At 41.1% G+C, this 16,673-nt stretch overlaps 1 protein-coding gene and 1 long non-coding RNA gene across 2 annotated transcripts; one reads left to right on the plus strand and one right to left on the minus strand.

Moving 5' to 3' along the window:
- Window positions 1-4,221: 4,221 nt before the first annotated feature.
- On the plus strand, window positions 4,222-14,155 carry LOC115673497 (transcriptional activator DEMETER-like). Its single transcript, XM_030595690.2, has 19 exons — window positions 4,222-4,828; window positions 5,540-7,297; window positions 7,389-7,739; window positions 8,288-8,378; window positions 8,470-9,895; window positions 10,029-10,108; window positions 10,331-10,415; window positions 10,518-10,609; window positions 10,685-10,753; window positions 10,868-10,904; window positions 10,985-11,067; window positions 11,442-11,870; window positions 12,169-12,205; window positions 12,310-12,367; window positions 12,525-12,664; window positions 12,795-12,860; window positions 12,985-13,099; window positions 13,185-13,223; window positions 13,581-14,155. The coding sequence occupies exons 1-19, from the start codon at window positions 4,222-4,224 to the stop codon at window positions 13,679-13,681; spliced, it is 5,664 nt and encodes a 1,887-aa protein (XP_030451550.1). The 3' UTR covers window positions 13,682-14,155.
- Window positions 4,942-8,474, minus strand: LOC130138663 (uncharacterized). The gene is made up of 3 exons (XR_008817002.1): window positions 8,279-8,474; window positions 5,165-7,871; window positions 4,942-4,998 (listed from the first exon to the last, which is right to left on the minus strand). It is a non-coding gene; the product is annotated as an uncharacterized LOC130138663 (long non-coding RNA).
- Window positions 14,156-16,673: the final 2,518 nt, after the last annotated feature.

Here is a 16,673-nt window from a genome sequence, read left to right on the forward strand (position 1 = left end):
CGAGTGCGAATGGTAAGTGATCGACCCAGGAGCTCCTAACAAGAGTTCCGGTGCGCCGACCCATCACGGGCCAAAATTCGAGACACATTTTCAGAACCTAGCGTACCAATGGCCACTCGATTTCTAACGATTGAGCCTAAGCTCGAGTGCACAGAATCGCTCGTGAGGTACGGCGATCAGATCGGCCCAACCTCGAGAACGGCTCTATAGATGATCTGTGACCCTCCCTGGCGTGGAAGTGCAAAGGTGGGCGACTCGTGAGACCTAAAGATTTTTCACCACATGAAGACCGTGAAGAAGCCGCGCATGGAACACACCACAACCCCCCTCCCCATGTTTCTCGCCTTTTCCTTTTTGGTACTACTACAGCCTTCACGAAAGTGGGACGGAGAATGACTGATGGAAGCGACTCAATGCTAAAGTCACGGAATGATAGAAGCTCGCTTCGACAAGCTTGAGTTTGAAGTCCGGCTTTCAGATAATGACAAACGATTTCTGAGCTTTGGCCGAACGTACAATGTTGTATTCGAACTTTTAAATTTGTTCAGTACGGCCGGTCAACTTTTCGTACGTGTTCAATTAAGACCCTGGACTAGATAATCCAAGGATATAATAATACATAAATTAGATAGAACATTTATCAAAAGTTCAGGGACCATATTGGATAAATTAAAAGTTCAAGATTGCACATTGCGCTCAAGTTCAGGGATCATATTGAACGAATTAAAACTTCAAGGACCCACATTGCACATTTGACAAAAGTTCAGGGACCATTTAGGTAACTATCCCGATAATAAACTACATCAAATCAATTTATTCGGATCAAACCTTCTTCCTTTTCCCATAAAAAAAAATCCTAAACCTTTCCTCGTGATCCATAATACTCCGAATATTTTTTTCGTCTCGCAAATACCCTCTGCACCAGTGACAAGAAAAATTCCCTTTTATTAGGTTTCTCTTTACAAGGACCCTGAAAAGTCCGGCGCGACAATATTCACGAACAATGCCGGACAAACGGATCCGACGTGGCACTGGACGGACACCGTCACGTTCAGCCACGTCGGACTTTCGACGGCCACATGGACGGAAGGTATTCTAGGGTACCAGTGTCCCGCGGCGGAAAAAAAAAAGAAGAAGAAGAGAAAACTCATAATTTTTCACGAGATCAACCCCTTTTTTTTTTCGAAATTTTTTTCATTTGGACTCGAGCTCGACCCCGCCGACAGGTGGCGGCGGGCGCTAGGTCCGGCCGCAGTCATGCAGAGCGCGACGTAGTCACCTCCACCTCGTAGAGCCCCAAAAAAGAGGAAAAAAACTATTTCCGTGCATGAAGATCGTGAGCGACGCCCCCCTTCTCCTTCCTTTTTGACCTTTTTCCCAATATAATCAATTAATCAATTGCTCCTCCTCCTCCTCCTTCAAAATTCCTTTTCCTCCTTTTTCGAACTTTCCGCTGCATTTACTTAAAATTAATTTTAACTGGCTCCTTCATAAATAAATAAAAAAAACAAATAAAAAAATCGATTAATTATATTTAAAATTATCAGAAAAGCCTTTTTATATTCAAAGTCAGTCAGTCCCCCGCTTAAAAGCGAGCCGTGACGAAAAGGTGGCTCCGCCATTGGCCGAATCCGGTGCTTCGGACAGGCCAGAAACGACGACGGAACCCCCACGCCCCCTCCCCCCGCGGCCCCTCCCCCTTCGTCGGACTCGGATTTTTACGCGAATGCCCCTCAGGGGATGATTTCGTTTTTTGAAAACGCGGAGGCGTTTTTGGTTTTTCCCCTAAAGGAAGGAAGGGGGGAGGGGGCGAGGGGGGGACCCCTCGGGGCATTTAACTTTTTTTTTTTTTTTACCCCGCTTTAAAAGAACCGTATCTCTCCCAATTTTTTTAGCTTAAACCCGACCACATTTGTAAAAGAAAAAAGAGAGAGAGACAAAAGGTTTGCCCCCCACGGACGTTACTTTGTCATATATAGCCACTTTCACATTCATGTATGTTAAGTTATCCCCCACACAAAAAAAAAAAAAAAAGAGGAAGAAATTGCAAATGCTTCTTTACTTATTCAAAAAAAAAAAATTTGATTTTTTTTTTTTTTGGGGAGGGGGGGTGTTGGTGTTTCTAATTACTTACCATATGGCCTAACATACTCCCCACTCCCTTCTTGGTCGTACGAGAATCATTCATCAAAAGGGTTGATTTGTCCAATTGGAGATTTTAGGTGGGGAGCGGAGGGGGGCGAATTTGGCCTTTAAGGTCTCTCGTGTGGTTTGGCCAGCATATGGGGTGGGGCTACACCTGCTGTCCTCGCGTTTAATTTTACAAGATCCCCCAAGCATTTAATGTTCGCACACCCAAAAATAAAAAATAAAAAAAACTTGATTTTCCGATAGTACACATGAGTATTTACTCGTCCAAGATATGGCATCAAAATATAGGTGGCGCAAAACTAGTTTCGTGGACCACGCTCGCCCCCCCGAGCTCGTCCGACGAATTCGACCAGGTTTACGATTTTTCTCGTTCATGAATGTGGCTTACGAATGAAAGTCGAAGTCCCTCGGTGGTACGATGTAGAAACTATGTACTAGGGTTAGGTGGGAAATGTCATTTTTTTTGTGGGAAAAAGTCACGCTTCACGAAAAAGTTTGCAAGAAAATTTGAGAATTTTTTTTCTTTTAGTATTTGCAAGCATTTTCTTAGGAACTAAGCATATGTTGGGCAAAACTATATCCACTTTATAAAGGTTGCAGCACTTTGGAAAGAATTTGCATAAAAGAGAAACTATCGGAATTTCTCGGTAATGACCGGGCCAAACAACAGTAAAGGACGCGACGACACTTGATGAGTCGGATAGGATCGGATCGGATCACTCACATAGACATCGACTAGCCCCGCGCGCGAGGCCTCGGATCCGCGATCCCAATAGGTCGTCAGCAGCAGTCAAGAACTACCTAGATTGGCATGTCAAATCACTTTCTTTTTTTTTTTACATTTTGCATACCTTTTCTCGGAATTTTTTTTTTTTTGCCCTTGAGGGAAGGGGGCCAGAGCAGGTCTATTCTGGGTGTTTCCTCTTTTTTTTTTGTATGTCAAGAAATTTGGCAACAGCCAAGAAAGGTAATTTTCAGATTTTGCGAGTCATTTAACAGGTTGGTTGGTGTGGCCAGTCTGAAGATACCAAAGGTGTACCCCCCCATTCATACCCCCCTCTCTCTCTCTCTCTCTCTCTCTCTCTCCCTCCTCCCTTGTATTATTATATTTATAAAAGTTGAATTTCTTTTTATCCAAATATTATATATTTCTCTATCTATTCGGTCTATTCTCTCTCTCTCCTCTCTCTTCTCTCCTCTCTCTCCTCTCTCTCTCCTCTCTCTAGAGCTTGTTTACCGCGGCGAAGACTGACTGGGCTTTTTGCTTCCGGCATTGATTCGCTTCCTGAAGCGACCCACCAGGCGGCGGCCGTCCGAGGGGCCGCGACCAGATCGGTGAGCTGAGCTCGAAATTGAATCCCATTCTCCATCTCCTCCTAATTTCGCTTGAATTTGCTTCGGACATTGACCGGGCCACCGGCGAGCTGTTTCTCTTCTGCTGCTCTTCGTCTCCTTCATTTCTTCCCCTGCATCTCCGAAGATTCCGAGGAGATTTCCTTCCCCGTTTTTCGCTGTTTTCGTGGATATCGATTTCGCCGCATTTAGGAGCTGAATCAATTCGTTACCAATTCCTGCTGATTCAGGAGTTTTCCATCATTTTTTTTTTCCTTCAGATACTTGCTGGTTTTTTCTGCAATTTGTTTCCATTTCTGCTCGTGTTTTTTGACCGTGTTTTAAGGAGCTGGGGGCATCGCTAGCTGGATTTAGTTCTGTTGGGAAACATCTGGGTAAAAACCATTAATGTACAATTTGGGCTCAATCAGGTTGGGGAGGCATCTCCAACAGCAGACGATTTCACTGGGTGTGCACGGCACTCTCAGTGGAGGAGGTTGCGGTTCAGCGAGAATTCGATTGCGGGATTTCGGAAGCTCGGTGAATTTTGAGGAAATGTGGCAGGAAAAAAGATCGGGTTTTGGAGCGAAACACTAGGATTCTGGAGAATTTGCTGTCTTTTTTACTTCTTGTTCTTTCGGTAGCCGCATTTGGCTACCAGAAGAAAATAGAAGGCATTCGAGATTCCAGCCGACTGGAGAAGGAATTGTACAAGGGATTGAATAACGAGAAGGCCGCATGAATTCCGGGTGGAATTCGGGCGGTGGGTTCCCAATGCCGCAAGGAGGAGACTTCGAGATTGGCAATTGGGAAGTACACACCCCACAGAGACCAATCCCAGTAAGACCTCGTGCGACTCCAGTTGATCAAATCGAGAGCACACAGGGCAGAACGAATTGCCCTATATTTACTGGCCTGCCCAATGGCCATGGTTATATGCAGGAGATGCCTCACTGTAATGGTGGGTCGGTCCAAGATCTCAACTTTAGAGCACCAGCAGAGGAGATTCAGAGCTACCTCGGGTATGATGTGGATTTAGCCCGGACGAACCAGCTGATCAATCGGATTGCTGGACAATCGACGCCTATCTTCGATATGGATCGAACAGGTTGGACTAGTGGACCAATGATGGGTTTGCTGGGACTCGACGCTTCTGCTTTTGATGCATCAATTGAAGGAGCTTCGAGCAGTGGTGCCAACGGGGATCAGAGACCTTGGTCTTCCAATTTCCAGCCGATTTCCAGTAGCAGTGGAGATTTCACCACAAACTTGATCGGCAGCCAGATGAATGCTGCAAGCACAAGTGCATTCATAAGAGATTACACATCTACTCAGACAACCGAATGTAAGTATAAATATTTGTCTCGGGATTCTTTCTCAGTAGCGCGACTAAAGATTATCAATTGCCAGTGCCGAAGACTTTCCTCCCGGACTGAAAATATTAGACTTCGTAAGGTATTTCATCAGGATATGCTTCTGTAGAGAAACATATAAGTCACTCCATCGAGATAGTTACTGCAATGAACCAAATATTTGAAATACATCAAGAAATAAAGAATAGATCATTCTAATACAAGTCTTCATTTTAAAATTAGGTTAAGACACCATGAGAGATGACGGAAACAAATAGCTCTAGACCAAATATAAAGGCCGCTTGTCGGATTACGAAAAGAATCCTTACCTTCATAAATCAACTGAAACCGAGGAAACTTGCATCCTCTGGACTGAGTAGCATCCTCCCCACAGTAGAGGTTCTCCTGGCTATGCATCCTTTGGTGTCAACAGATACAACCGTCTTTTTTTCTGTTTTATGCTATTCTACCTCAGAATTCGCTAACAAGAATGCAGTGACACTGAAAATTTTGAAGTTGTGTATGCTATGTTGCTCCAGACAGTGCAATACCATAAAAAATTCGTTTAGCTGACTCAGTAGGACGAAGCTTGGTTGCTGCCTTATTTGTTCGTGCCTGGTATTTTATGAGCTTAAGAATATCATTCCGTCAAAGATTCTACTGTGCATCCGCTAACAGTGAAGATTGAACTATGTTTTCTACAGATGAATTCCCTTTGCCTTCGCGACCGACCTATGATCTAAACTCCACTCCACCAGAAGTCAGCTCCCCACCAAGGATGACCAACTTATTGTTTGCACCAGCAACACCATATGAGGACAGCCAGTTTTCTGCATTACTTGAATCCTCACCATATGAAAGCACAATCCAAGAGAAGGACAAGCAGGGAAAGCTGTTCTCATTGACAAGTGAAACAAACCATTCAGACGAACTCTTGGAGAATATTGTGGAATCTTTCAAGCAGAAGAAGGATGCCATCGTAGAAAGCAACCAAGGCATTGACCTTAATACAACACCCCAGCAGAAAGCACCCAAGCGAAAAAAGCACAGACCGAAGGTGATTGTAGAAGGTAAGCCAAAGAGCACTAGAAAACCTGAAGCTCAGGTAAAACAAAAGGGAAATGAGAATCCATCTGGAAAGCGGAAGTACGTACGCAAGAAAGGCCTGAAAGAATCAGCAAGTCAACAGGCAGATGCTGCACAGGAGACTGCAGTTGGCAATGACGGAACTGCTGTAAAATCCTGTAGGAGAGCTTTGAATTTTGACTTAGAAAAGAAAGCTGAGGCAAGCACAGTAGCTGGACCAGAGGAGTTGAGGAATATGGAGGGTTTTCGCTTGCCTGTAGATTCACAAGCCTCAGAACTCAGCAGGAGAGTAAACATTCTGTCTGGAATAACATCAGCTCAGCAGATAGGTCACCATGACAGATCAACCATGATGAATCAACTGGAAGCTGTGAGTTTGTTTGGAACAAATCAAAGGCGCGCTACTTTTTTTCCATTGCTACAAAGGCAGGCCGGTCAGTGCCTGCCAGCCAGAACAACAGACCAACTGGAACATAGAATAGCCACTCGAGAAAACATGGATAGGGCCATTGCAATTACTTGCCAGATGGGTTCGAAAGATGGACAGCTTCTCAAGCAGCAGCAATTTGTATTTGCAGAACCAAGAGAAGTGAACATTCCAGGACTTCGCAACCTTGAGCTGTCTAGGCAAGCAGTACCTCAATCAGCACCATTAATTTTTGCCAACTCCAGTGAGGCAAGGGGACTAAAGAGGGTTTATCATCAAAACAACGAGCAGACATATCTTCCTCGTGCAAATTCAATGCCCACATGGCTGCAACAAATGGTCCGGACTGGGGAATTCTGCAACAGTAATATTCTCAGTTCGCCTTACTCAGAGACCCAGAAGAGGAAGAAAGCAGAGAAAACACTTGATATTAACAGTCTCTCATCTTGTGCTCCAGCGATCTTAGATTCTTCAAGCCAAGTGCATGTAGGAGGTGTATGTGGTCAAGCCACATGCAGAAGACCGTTACAGATGAACAATGAGATGTTGAACCCCTGCATTGCTTCTGGAAGCATTTACCACAATGAAAAAGATGGGCTGCAGAAACGTACCATTGGATGGAATCTACCGTCTCTTGCTTTGGGTAATGTTTCAAGAGAGCATCAAATTTCTGCTGAACAGCATTCTCACAAACAGAGGGAGGAGGAAACCAGCAGATTGCAAGTGAAAGACATGCCAAAAACAGCTTGTCAGGAGTATCATCAAAGCCAAAAAGCTCCAGAACATACTGTTCAACCAGTAAAGAAAGGAAGGCCAAAAAAGCAGCAGGCAAATCATTTAACAAAGAAGACTGCAGCTCCCACCAAGCAGAGTCCTTCCGCGGAGAAGTTCCAAAAGGAGCAGAAGGATCCATGCCATGAAAATCAACAGACTGGTGCAATGACAAGAGGTATTTCCCGGATCCCAAACTGTAAGCGCTTGCAAAGCCAGTATATTTTGCTAGAGTCCATCACAATTATCAGTCTCTTCATGCTATTCAGGTTCCAGCTCATCGATGGAAAAAGACCCCAATGTTCTTGACGAGATCATATACAGATTGGAGGTGCTCAATCTCAATGGAGAAGGCAGCAAACTGAAGGAAGCAGAGCAAAATGCAATTGTGCCCTATACTGGAGCTGGCATGATTGTTCCCTATGAAGGCAGGAAACGCAAACCACGGCCGAAAGTAGACCTTGACCCAGAAACTAACAGGGTATGGAATCTTCTAATGGGTAAGGAAGGAAGTGGACTTGAAGAAAATCACAAGGACAAGGAAAAATGGTGGGAAGAAGAGAGGGAAGTGTTCCATGGACGAGCAAATTCATTCATCGCCAGAATGCATCTCGTTCAAGGTTAAGTGCTTTGCATAGTTCCTGTAGATTCTTGATCCATCGCGCAAATGTTAATAGGCACTTCTAGTTGCACCAGAGCAGAAAGGCCAATGCTGCTGCTGTAATCTTCTCGACAATCATCATGAGATGTCCCTATATCATCTGATCAATTTAGAGATAGAACAAAAAGTACTAAATAGCTTACATTTCACCCGGCAAAATCTTTTTAAAACAAAGAACATACAATCAGAAAACATCAATCATTTATAAGACCCTGAAGTATTGACCCTCTCAAAGTCAATATGCAAAGATCAAAATTACTATCTCAGTAAAAGTGCATGCATCATGGATCAGGCATTTATGTTCAGAATTAAAAAACAGACGAGTCCTGCAGAAATCAATTTTGCATTCGAGTTTCAGTTATATGCAAAGTCTCCATATTTCAAAAGTTCATTTCATTATAAGTTTCCCCTAAGTATTGCCCTTCAACTAAAATGAACAAAAGACCAATTGACAGCCCAAATAACTGCATCAAGAGCTACTGAGCATGCCTATATTACCTCTCGCAGGTGACAGACGCTTTTCTCGATGGAAAGGATCGGTTGTTGACTCGGTGATTGGAGTATTCCTGACTCAGAATGTCTCTGATCATCTTTCAAGGTAAGCAAAAGTTTTAGGACAATTCCGAACTATTGCCAACAGAACACATCCAGTAAAACTGACCATATCTCTGATTTTGTCGATAATGCAGTTCTGCCTTCATGTCACTGGCGGCAAAGTTTCCACTGAAGTCAACTTGCCCTGGAAGAGATTATAGCAAGGATAACACAAACATATTCTCCAAGGAACCAGAAATAATCCTGTTGAGCCCAACTGACACTATCAGTTTGCATGCAAAAAGGCACCCAATCTACAGCCAAAACTCAGTGACTGACCATGAATCAACAGTGTCTTGGCAAGCCGCAGAAATACCTGGGACAGAAACCATAAACTTGTTAGGGGGACAAACTCATAGCTCAGAGGAGGAAGTCCTCTCTTCCCAAGAATCTTTTGATTGCTCAATCAATGAAAGTATTGGAGGAATCAGATCCTATTCGGGCTCCAATTCTGAATCAGAAGATTTGGTCATTGGCCACAGACCTGAAGAAATTCGTCGTTCAATGTTCGAATCTTCTTTCCAGAAGGAAAAAGCCCTTTTCCAGGATCTATTCAACCATCAAAGCAGGAGCACAGTGGGATCTCGGGATCAACAATCAAAAGATAATGCAGACAACCACCAAAACTCAGCGTTCAACGCTACCAATAGCATTAATGGCTCTTCATCGTACACTCAGTTGATAAATTCGGATGTTCAGCCTGCGCACTTTCCACCAGTTGCTTTCATTCCGCAGCACGCACAAATTAATCCAGATTCCAGAATATCGAGAGCGGAGGATGACATGCTTGGTGATGAAAGCATATGTTCATGGCCAACAGCATCTAAATTCAGCACTGCAGTAGCAGCAAATCATATATCTAAACTGATGGAGCAACAGGAGGAAAGTCAACATATATACGCAGTCAACCACCAATCGTCACTACGCACTCGAGAAATATCGATGATGAGCTATCATGCATCTTTGGGCTCAAATTATGCATGCCCTCAGAGTCCCAACTCTGGCCCTGATCTCACAATTAGCCAACCTTCTTGCATCTCCCATCAACATGCAGATGAGAAGTTCTTTCACTTGGAGGGTAGTTTGGCTACAGAAGCGGATACTCTTGGAGAATCATTTTCTCGAAGACAGTGCAATAACGTGGAGAATGCTTCACAGAGTCCTCAGCAAGTTATCGATGTTAGGGACGGAATCTCGACAGTTGTTAATCAAAGCCACATGGAAAATAAAGCTGCCGAGCCACATATTGAGGAGCAGTTGTCTTCATCTGCTAAGTCACGCAAGGAGACAAATATTGAGCCAGGAAAAACCAAAAGAGGAAAGGCTAAGATTGGGAAGAGCAATGAGATTGATTGGGATATTTTAAGGAGAGAGGTGCAACCTAATGGAAGAAGAAAAGAAAGAAGCCAAGATGCAATGGACTCACTAGATTATGAAGCAATAAGGCAAGCCAGTGTTAGTGAGATATCAAATTGTATTAAAGAAAGAGGGATGAACAACATGCTAGCAGAAAGAATTAAGGTATTTCCATCAAGCTCTACAGCCACGTGTACTTTAAGAGCAGCATACATGATATCCTCTTTAAAAAACGAAAAGGCAAAAAAGAACAGAGAATGTAAAGGGGAATGGTATTTGACAATGGCACATTCTGCAGGGATTCCTCGACCGGTTGGTCCAAAAACATGGAAGCATTGACCTTGAGTGGTTGAGAGATGTCCCACCCGACAAAGCAAAGTAAGCAATTTAATATATTGCTAATGTAACACCATGAGCATCGTAATCAGATCTCACATTTAGCATCATCCAACACATCCATACCCAACGCACATACATATTGACATCTAGCTGCAATATCACATAGCATATGTGCACTGCAGACCAAAAAGGTTTAACACAAATATGCAGCATAAAATTTGCCATAAACATTATCTGACACCTACATGTGGCAAATTGCAGGGACTACCTACTGAGCATACGAGGGCTAGGACTGAAAAGTGTAGAATGTGTGAGGCTTTTAACGCTTCATCATCTTGCCTTTCCAGTAAGAGTTACTACATGAAAATACTAGCTATATAACCTTTCTGAAGAGATGAAAATTAAGAAATTAAGGATGACTTTTGGCTTTGTTTATCATCTTCCACAGGTGGACACCAATGTAGGACGTATAGCAGTTCGACTTGGATGGGTACCTCTCCAACCACTGCCAGAGTCACTGCAATTGCACCTCTTAGAACTGTAAATTCTTTGGCCTACTATCATAAGCAAAGCCTCAGACTATTCATATTTTAACAACAATAATTAAATCCTCAGGTACCCAGTGCTGGAGTCAATTCAGAAATATCTGTGGCCAAGATTGTGCAAGCTTGATCAACGAACACTGTACCGGACCTTCTACCTTTAATTTCTTAAAGTTCTTAGCATGTTCTCCTCAGATAAATTAGTGTATCATGTTACCTCCAATTTCTAAAAATGTCGATATATGTGTTGTTACAGCTATGAACTACATTACCAGCTAATCACATTTGGAAAGGTACTTCAGATAAACTCTCTGTATTGCCATTAGATTAATCACATGAATTTTGATGTTTCTCATATTTGATTGTCATGCAGGTTTTCTGTACCAAGAGTAAACCAAATTGTAATGCCTGCCCAATGAGAGGAGAATGTAGGCATTTCGCTAGTGCTTTTGCAAGGTTTGCCACTTATTATCTCTTGCATGCTACATTTATGGTACCATTAAGCCAGAAAATAAGCCTAACGAGCTTCTTATTAAATTCATTAAGGTAGAGAAAATCCTCAAAAGATACTAGATACAGCGCCTAAATATTAAAGAATCTATGACATCTATTATCAAGCCTTGCAGTCCAACAAGTTTGACAGCAGTCTGACACAACTCAACCATCCCTAGTTGCTAGATGCAACTATTTAAGGGGAAAAGACACACAGCGTGAGAATGAGAGTGAGAGTAAGAGTGATCACAGCAAATATTTGAAAAAAGATTAAGCTCATATTTCACTGTTTTGAAAGGATGTCATAATAAAACTAAAGCCACACCTGTCTTTTGCAGCGCGAGACTTGCCCTTCCAGGACCAGAGGAGAAGAATCTTGTTTCTTCGACAGTTCCTTTGGCTGAGAGCAAGCCCGCAACAGTCATCAATCTCATGTCGCTACCTCCACCCTACTCACATGAAGAATTGTTTCAAGTTCGTAACTGTGAACCCATCATTGAAGAGCCAGCCACTCCAGATGAAGAGCGTGCAGTAGCGTTGGAAAGCGACATTGAGGATGTATTGAAGGATGGTGATGAAGAAATCCCCACCATCAGATTGAATATCCAAGAGTTCACCGAAAACCTTCAGCAATTTATGCAAGCGAACAACATGGAACTCCAGGAAGCTGACATGTCCAAGGCCTTAGTTGCTCTGAATCCAGAAGCTGCTTCTATTCCAGCTCGAAAACTCAAGAACGTGAGCAGACTACGGACAGAGCACCAAGTGTAAGTCGAATTCTTCTCAAAGCACTATTAAAAAGCATGGGACAAAAGCTTCTTTATTATAGTAAAGATTCTTATAATCATACTTAATCATGATGCATAAGATATATATTGTGACCAAGTGGGAAATAACTGCTACTAGAAGATTGGAACATTAGGACTTATAACTGCCAGCATTTGAATAATGACTCTTATCCAAAATTCTCAAAACTTGTCTTTTTTACACACGTTTATCTTCTCTCCTATTTGCTGGGTCTTTTCCCCATAAACCTCTAAGGTTCACTGCCTTTATATCTTGCAGATACGAACTTCCTGATGATCATCCTCTCCTAGAAGGGGTTTGTTTCCTGTTTTTTGAGAAAACTTCTTTCTGACTTTATATAGACTACAGATATATGCATACAAAGCATCACTTCTGACTAGAAACTCTATATATCGACAGCTGGAAAAGAGAGAGCTGGATGACCCAAGCCCTTACCTACTTGCTATATGGACACCAGGTAAGTGTACAGCTTTAAGTAAAAAAATGAGCTATCTGCGTGTGACTGCCTATTACCATAGAAATGATGCCACAAAATAGACTAAATGCAAGTCATTCTTCCTGAGAAGTTGATCGTTCTATTTCAAATTTGACAATTCCGAGATAACACACACCAGGTGAAACTGCCAACTCAGTCCAACAATCTCAAGAAGGTTGTGAAATCCAAAAGACAGGAAAGTTGTGTGAGGAGACGACATGCTTTTCATGCAATAGCATTCGAGAAGCTAATTCACAAACTGTCAGAGGGACACTTCTGGTTAGATAATACATTCCTTCCAACCTTCAGCATGAGATAATACATTTTTCCAACTTATTAGCTTTTCCTATAAGCAAGATGCAATGTGTAGAAATGGTGATTTGCTGACATTCAAGCAACGCATTTATAGATACCTTGCAGAACAGCAATGAGAGGAAGCTTCCCATTGAATGGAACATACTTCCAAGTAAATGAGGTAAATAGGCTACGTATCTTGTACTTATTCAAGACAAATAAATGAAAAAGCAACTAGTTTTCAAAATTATATCATAGATTTCGATACTCTCAGCAGTAATAACATTGATACCTTCATCATGCAGATGTTTGCAGATCATGAATCAAGCATCAATCCAATATGTGTTCCAAGAGATTCTATATGGAGTTTGAGAAGACGAACCGTATACTTTGGAACTTCTGTTACAACAATATTCAAAGGTAAACAAAGATACAAAAACCCATTTTTTGCACTTTCAACAGCAACATGAAAGAATGTTTCTTACCAAGAAATTATGTCTTCTAGGCCTGTCAACTGAGGAAATTCAATTTTGCTTCTGGAGAGGTAAGTCATGTTTCCATCAATATCATCATCATCAATTTCCTGTTAACCTGCAAATGTAAAATTCTGTTTTAAAACAAACGCTCTGTTAGAATAAGAAGATACTATAGGAGACATCATCTAAAAATAATGAGGATTCCCTTTGACATTGCAACAAACCGGTTCTACCCCGTACTTGTCTATATCTGGGGAGAAGACAGCGGTTCAAAAGGAGAAACCCATACTTCAGATATAATATTACAAAAGTGACAGAAAATGATAAAAAGACGATTATGGTTCCAATCAATTTCCTCACTTGATTGCACATGCATACATCTATTTGATAGAGCCATTTTTTGACAAATGAAAGTTCAAATGCAGGATTTGTTTGTGTGAGAGGATTTGACCGCAAATTCCGAGCACCTCGACCACTGGTGGCTAGGTTGCACTTCCCCGCAAGCAAGGCCAAGACCAGAAAATGAGAAGGGAAAAAGTAAAAGAAAAGCAAGCAATGAATGGAGGCCTCTAGCCAACTAACAGGATTTTTTCACAGAAGACCAGATAACGCTGATAAAGCCAGGAAAAACAGAATTCTCCTTAACAAAATGCAGCTTTTCTTCATCTAACTGCCAAAGGGTCGGCAGAAAAAGATTTCAAGTTCAATCTTCCTCTAACGGGAGAGATATGGTCATCACATGGCACAGAGAAGATCTCAACTAACTACCAGAGAAATAACAAGTGCAGTGTAGCCTGTACATATAATTGCTGTCATTTATTCATTCTTGCTCACAAATGAGCCATTCTTCAAGAGCTAGCTCTGTCAATCGTGAAAGCAATTATATTGTGACATGGAAAAAGTATGGTGTAGCACCATAGACAGTGCTGGGACGGTTCATAAAAATTCATCATTATATGTCATGAAAGTATCAATGCAATGACAAAACAAGCTTTCAACAGGTCATGCAATATTAAGTAGCTTCAAACCTTCTGATAATATCAGATACATCTACCATGTGCCAAGTGCAATTTACATTCCTTAGCCGGAGAGTTAAAATGAGTGAGCCAAGATGACTTTCCATTTCCTTTCTTCACAATGTTGAAAGTAATTCGTATCTTTCTTAAACTGTTGCAAATAAAGCAAATCTCATCAAGCCATCTATAGTTTAATCCTAAAGTTCTCATCACTGGTTACTTTTATGGTACTTCATACAGTGGTACAGATTCCCCAGAGGAGTTGATACGGGTTGCGAACCTTCCAAAATTCACACCGATCTGTTTCTTAACCAAGAGCGCATGTTCTTAAAGCATCAGTCGATCGCAACCGTCATCTTTTTCTTATCATTTATTCTATATTCAGGAAACTTTCAAAATGCTTTTGCCTTCCAATTACATCAAGGAAAAGATCAAATTGTCTAAGGAAAAAATCAACTATCCTCTCTATGTTGTTATTTGTAGCTACCAAACTTCTCATCATATAAGCTTACAGCTGGTATACCTTCAGAAGTGATATTTCAACAAAAGTCATGCAAGAAACACAACTAGAAGTTGAAATCTCTGTAGCACGGGCTGTCATTAATTCAAAGACAGATCTAACACCTATGAATGCAAAGTAGAATGATATCCACATTGCTAAGTTATAATGATGTATACATGACTGATTTCCAGCCATAAGGTCAATGGATGTTACCTGAAGCTTGAGATTGACATGCCACCACATTTTCCATCTCCTGTCTCAACCAGCAAACAATATCGTCAAATGCTGGTTCATAAAAATCACAGCCAGCTGAATTTCTAACTGTTAAAACCAGGATGATCTGATGATTTAATTTTGGATCTATACTAAATTACAATCTGAAAAAAAATCCATAAGCTATTCTTACAGATAAATACTTTTCTCATCTTTAGTATCAAAATTTCTATCACTGTAATGTCACTGGCAGTGTTAATCATTCTGATATTCTAAACCAAGTTAACAACGGAGTAGTCCAAACAAACTTCCAGTCAGGTGCCAATACCCCAGCAAGATACGGTGGAGAAACAAAATTTATAGGAAAGGCAGCTTAGAAAGGGGAAATTTGTTCCTCAAAGCAGCACTTATTTGCACTGACCATGCCCCCAGAAACAGTTTCTTCTAATTCATTGGCTAAACGGAGAAGCAGCAAGCAAAAGCGACAACATTCTTTAAGAAAGTACGACAATTACAGAGGACCAACAAACAGTAAGTTCTACCTGAGGATTATCCTCCAGTATATGAATATTCAATTGCAAGCTGGATTTAGAAAAGGGCGTGCAGAATAAAAGGAAGACATGCAGATATCTAAAATCAGTAGACAACTAAGAATATCTAACACGTAAAAAACTTCAAGCATCAATAAATCTCTCAGGAATTTCCTTACAACTATTATTAAATAGTTTCCTGAGCTATCTTTCTAAGAATTGAAGACAATTAAATTAGCAGCTACAATTAAATAACTAGCATTATCTTTTTACTTGTGCAGAGAAGCCTTGTCTCATTTCATAACCAGATCTATTCAATGACATAAAAGTTCAGCTTACATACGAGGACTATTATGTCTCCAAACTGTTAATCATCATGATTCAGGGCCCACAGCAGAAATAAACAGAGATTTTATCCAAGAGCGCATGTTCCGAGATTTACTTTTCTTGCAATGACTCAATTTACTTTTCACATGTAAATTGCACAAACTGTCCCGAGATTTTATCCATGTTAGCAACCATTTCTGACATGATCAAAATATAAACAGAGACCTCGGAAAAAAATACATCAAATCTATATATAGATTCCTCCCATGTGAACATTAATGGAAAGCAGAAAAAAATCTTTAACTCTCCTATGAAATAAATTACCATAGTCACACAAAATGCGCAATTGTAATGCTCACGTGACAGGTTATCATATTAGTTATGTAAAACTCGTTTTTCAGCCAGTAAAACTCATAGGTAAAAATCCTAAAAATCAGACATACGAAATTAGCTTCTAAAATTTCTTCCTAACAGCTCATCATACTACTCTTAACAATGTTCTCTTCAATATCTGAAAGGAATAAATGGCAAAGAGAAACTTAAGAATGGTAGCTAACGATATAGAAGTCAAATTACCAAAGAAATGCGCCAAAAGAACAAAGTTCTTTCCACCATATGACAAATTACCACAGTTTAGCACAACGTAACAGTGTTCAGTACACGAGAGATAGGAAGACAATCAGTTCTACTATAATTTGGCAGATCTCCTTCTAATTATACTCAATACAGGATACTTCTTTTGGAAAATACACAAATTACCCTATTGTAGTACAAAATATTAAGAATATTATAAGATCACTTACTCAGAAAATTTAAGATTAGTTCTTTAAGGAATGGATCTTGTTAACGAGTGCCCCCGGGCCACTTGATAACCATACCTAATAAAGACCGCTTTGATTTCCAATGCTCAAAACTCCTAACACGAGGACG

Source organism: Syzygium oleosum, unplaced genomic scaffold (assembly GCF_021117445.2).
Source record: "Syzygium oleosum isolate NSW1041296 unplaced genomic scaffold, Sole_v2.1 Sole_v2.07, whole genome shotgun sequence".
In the NCBI taxonomy this organism is placed as follows: domain Eukaryota; kingdom Viridiplantae; phylum Streptophyta; class Magnoliopsida; order Myrtales; family Myrtaceae; genus Syzygium; species Syzygium oleosum.

Excerpts from the sequence above, each read along its gene's own strand:
- LOC115673497 (XM_030595690.2), top strand. The coding sequence starts at position 4,222 with ATGAATTCCGGGTGGAATTCGGGCGGTGGGTTCCCAATGCCGCAAGGA. Across the intron at positions 4,829-5,539 it reads ATCTACTCAGACAACCGAAT|ATGAATTCCCTTTGCCTTCG; the intron begins GTAAGTATAAAT and ends TGTTTTCTACAG. Across the intron at positions 10,109-10,330 it reads GTCCCACCCGACAAAGCAAA|GGACTACCTACTGAGCATAC; the intron begins GTAAGCAATTTA and ends GGCAAATTGCAG.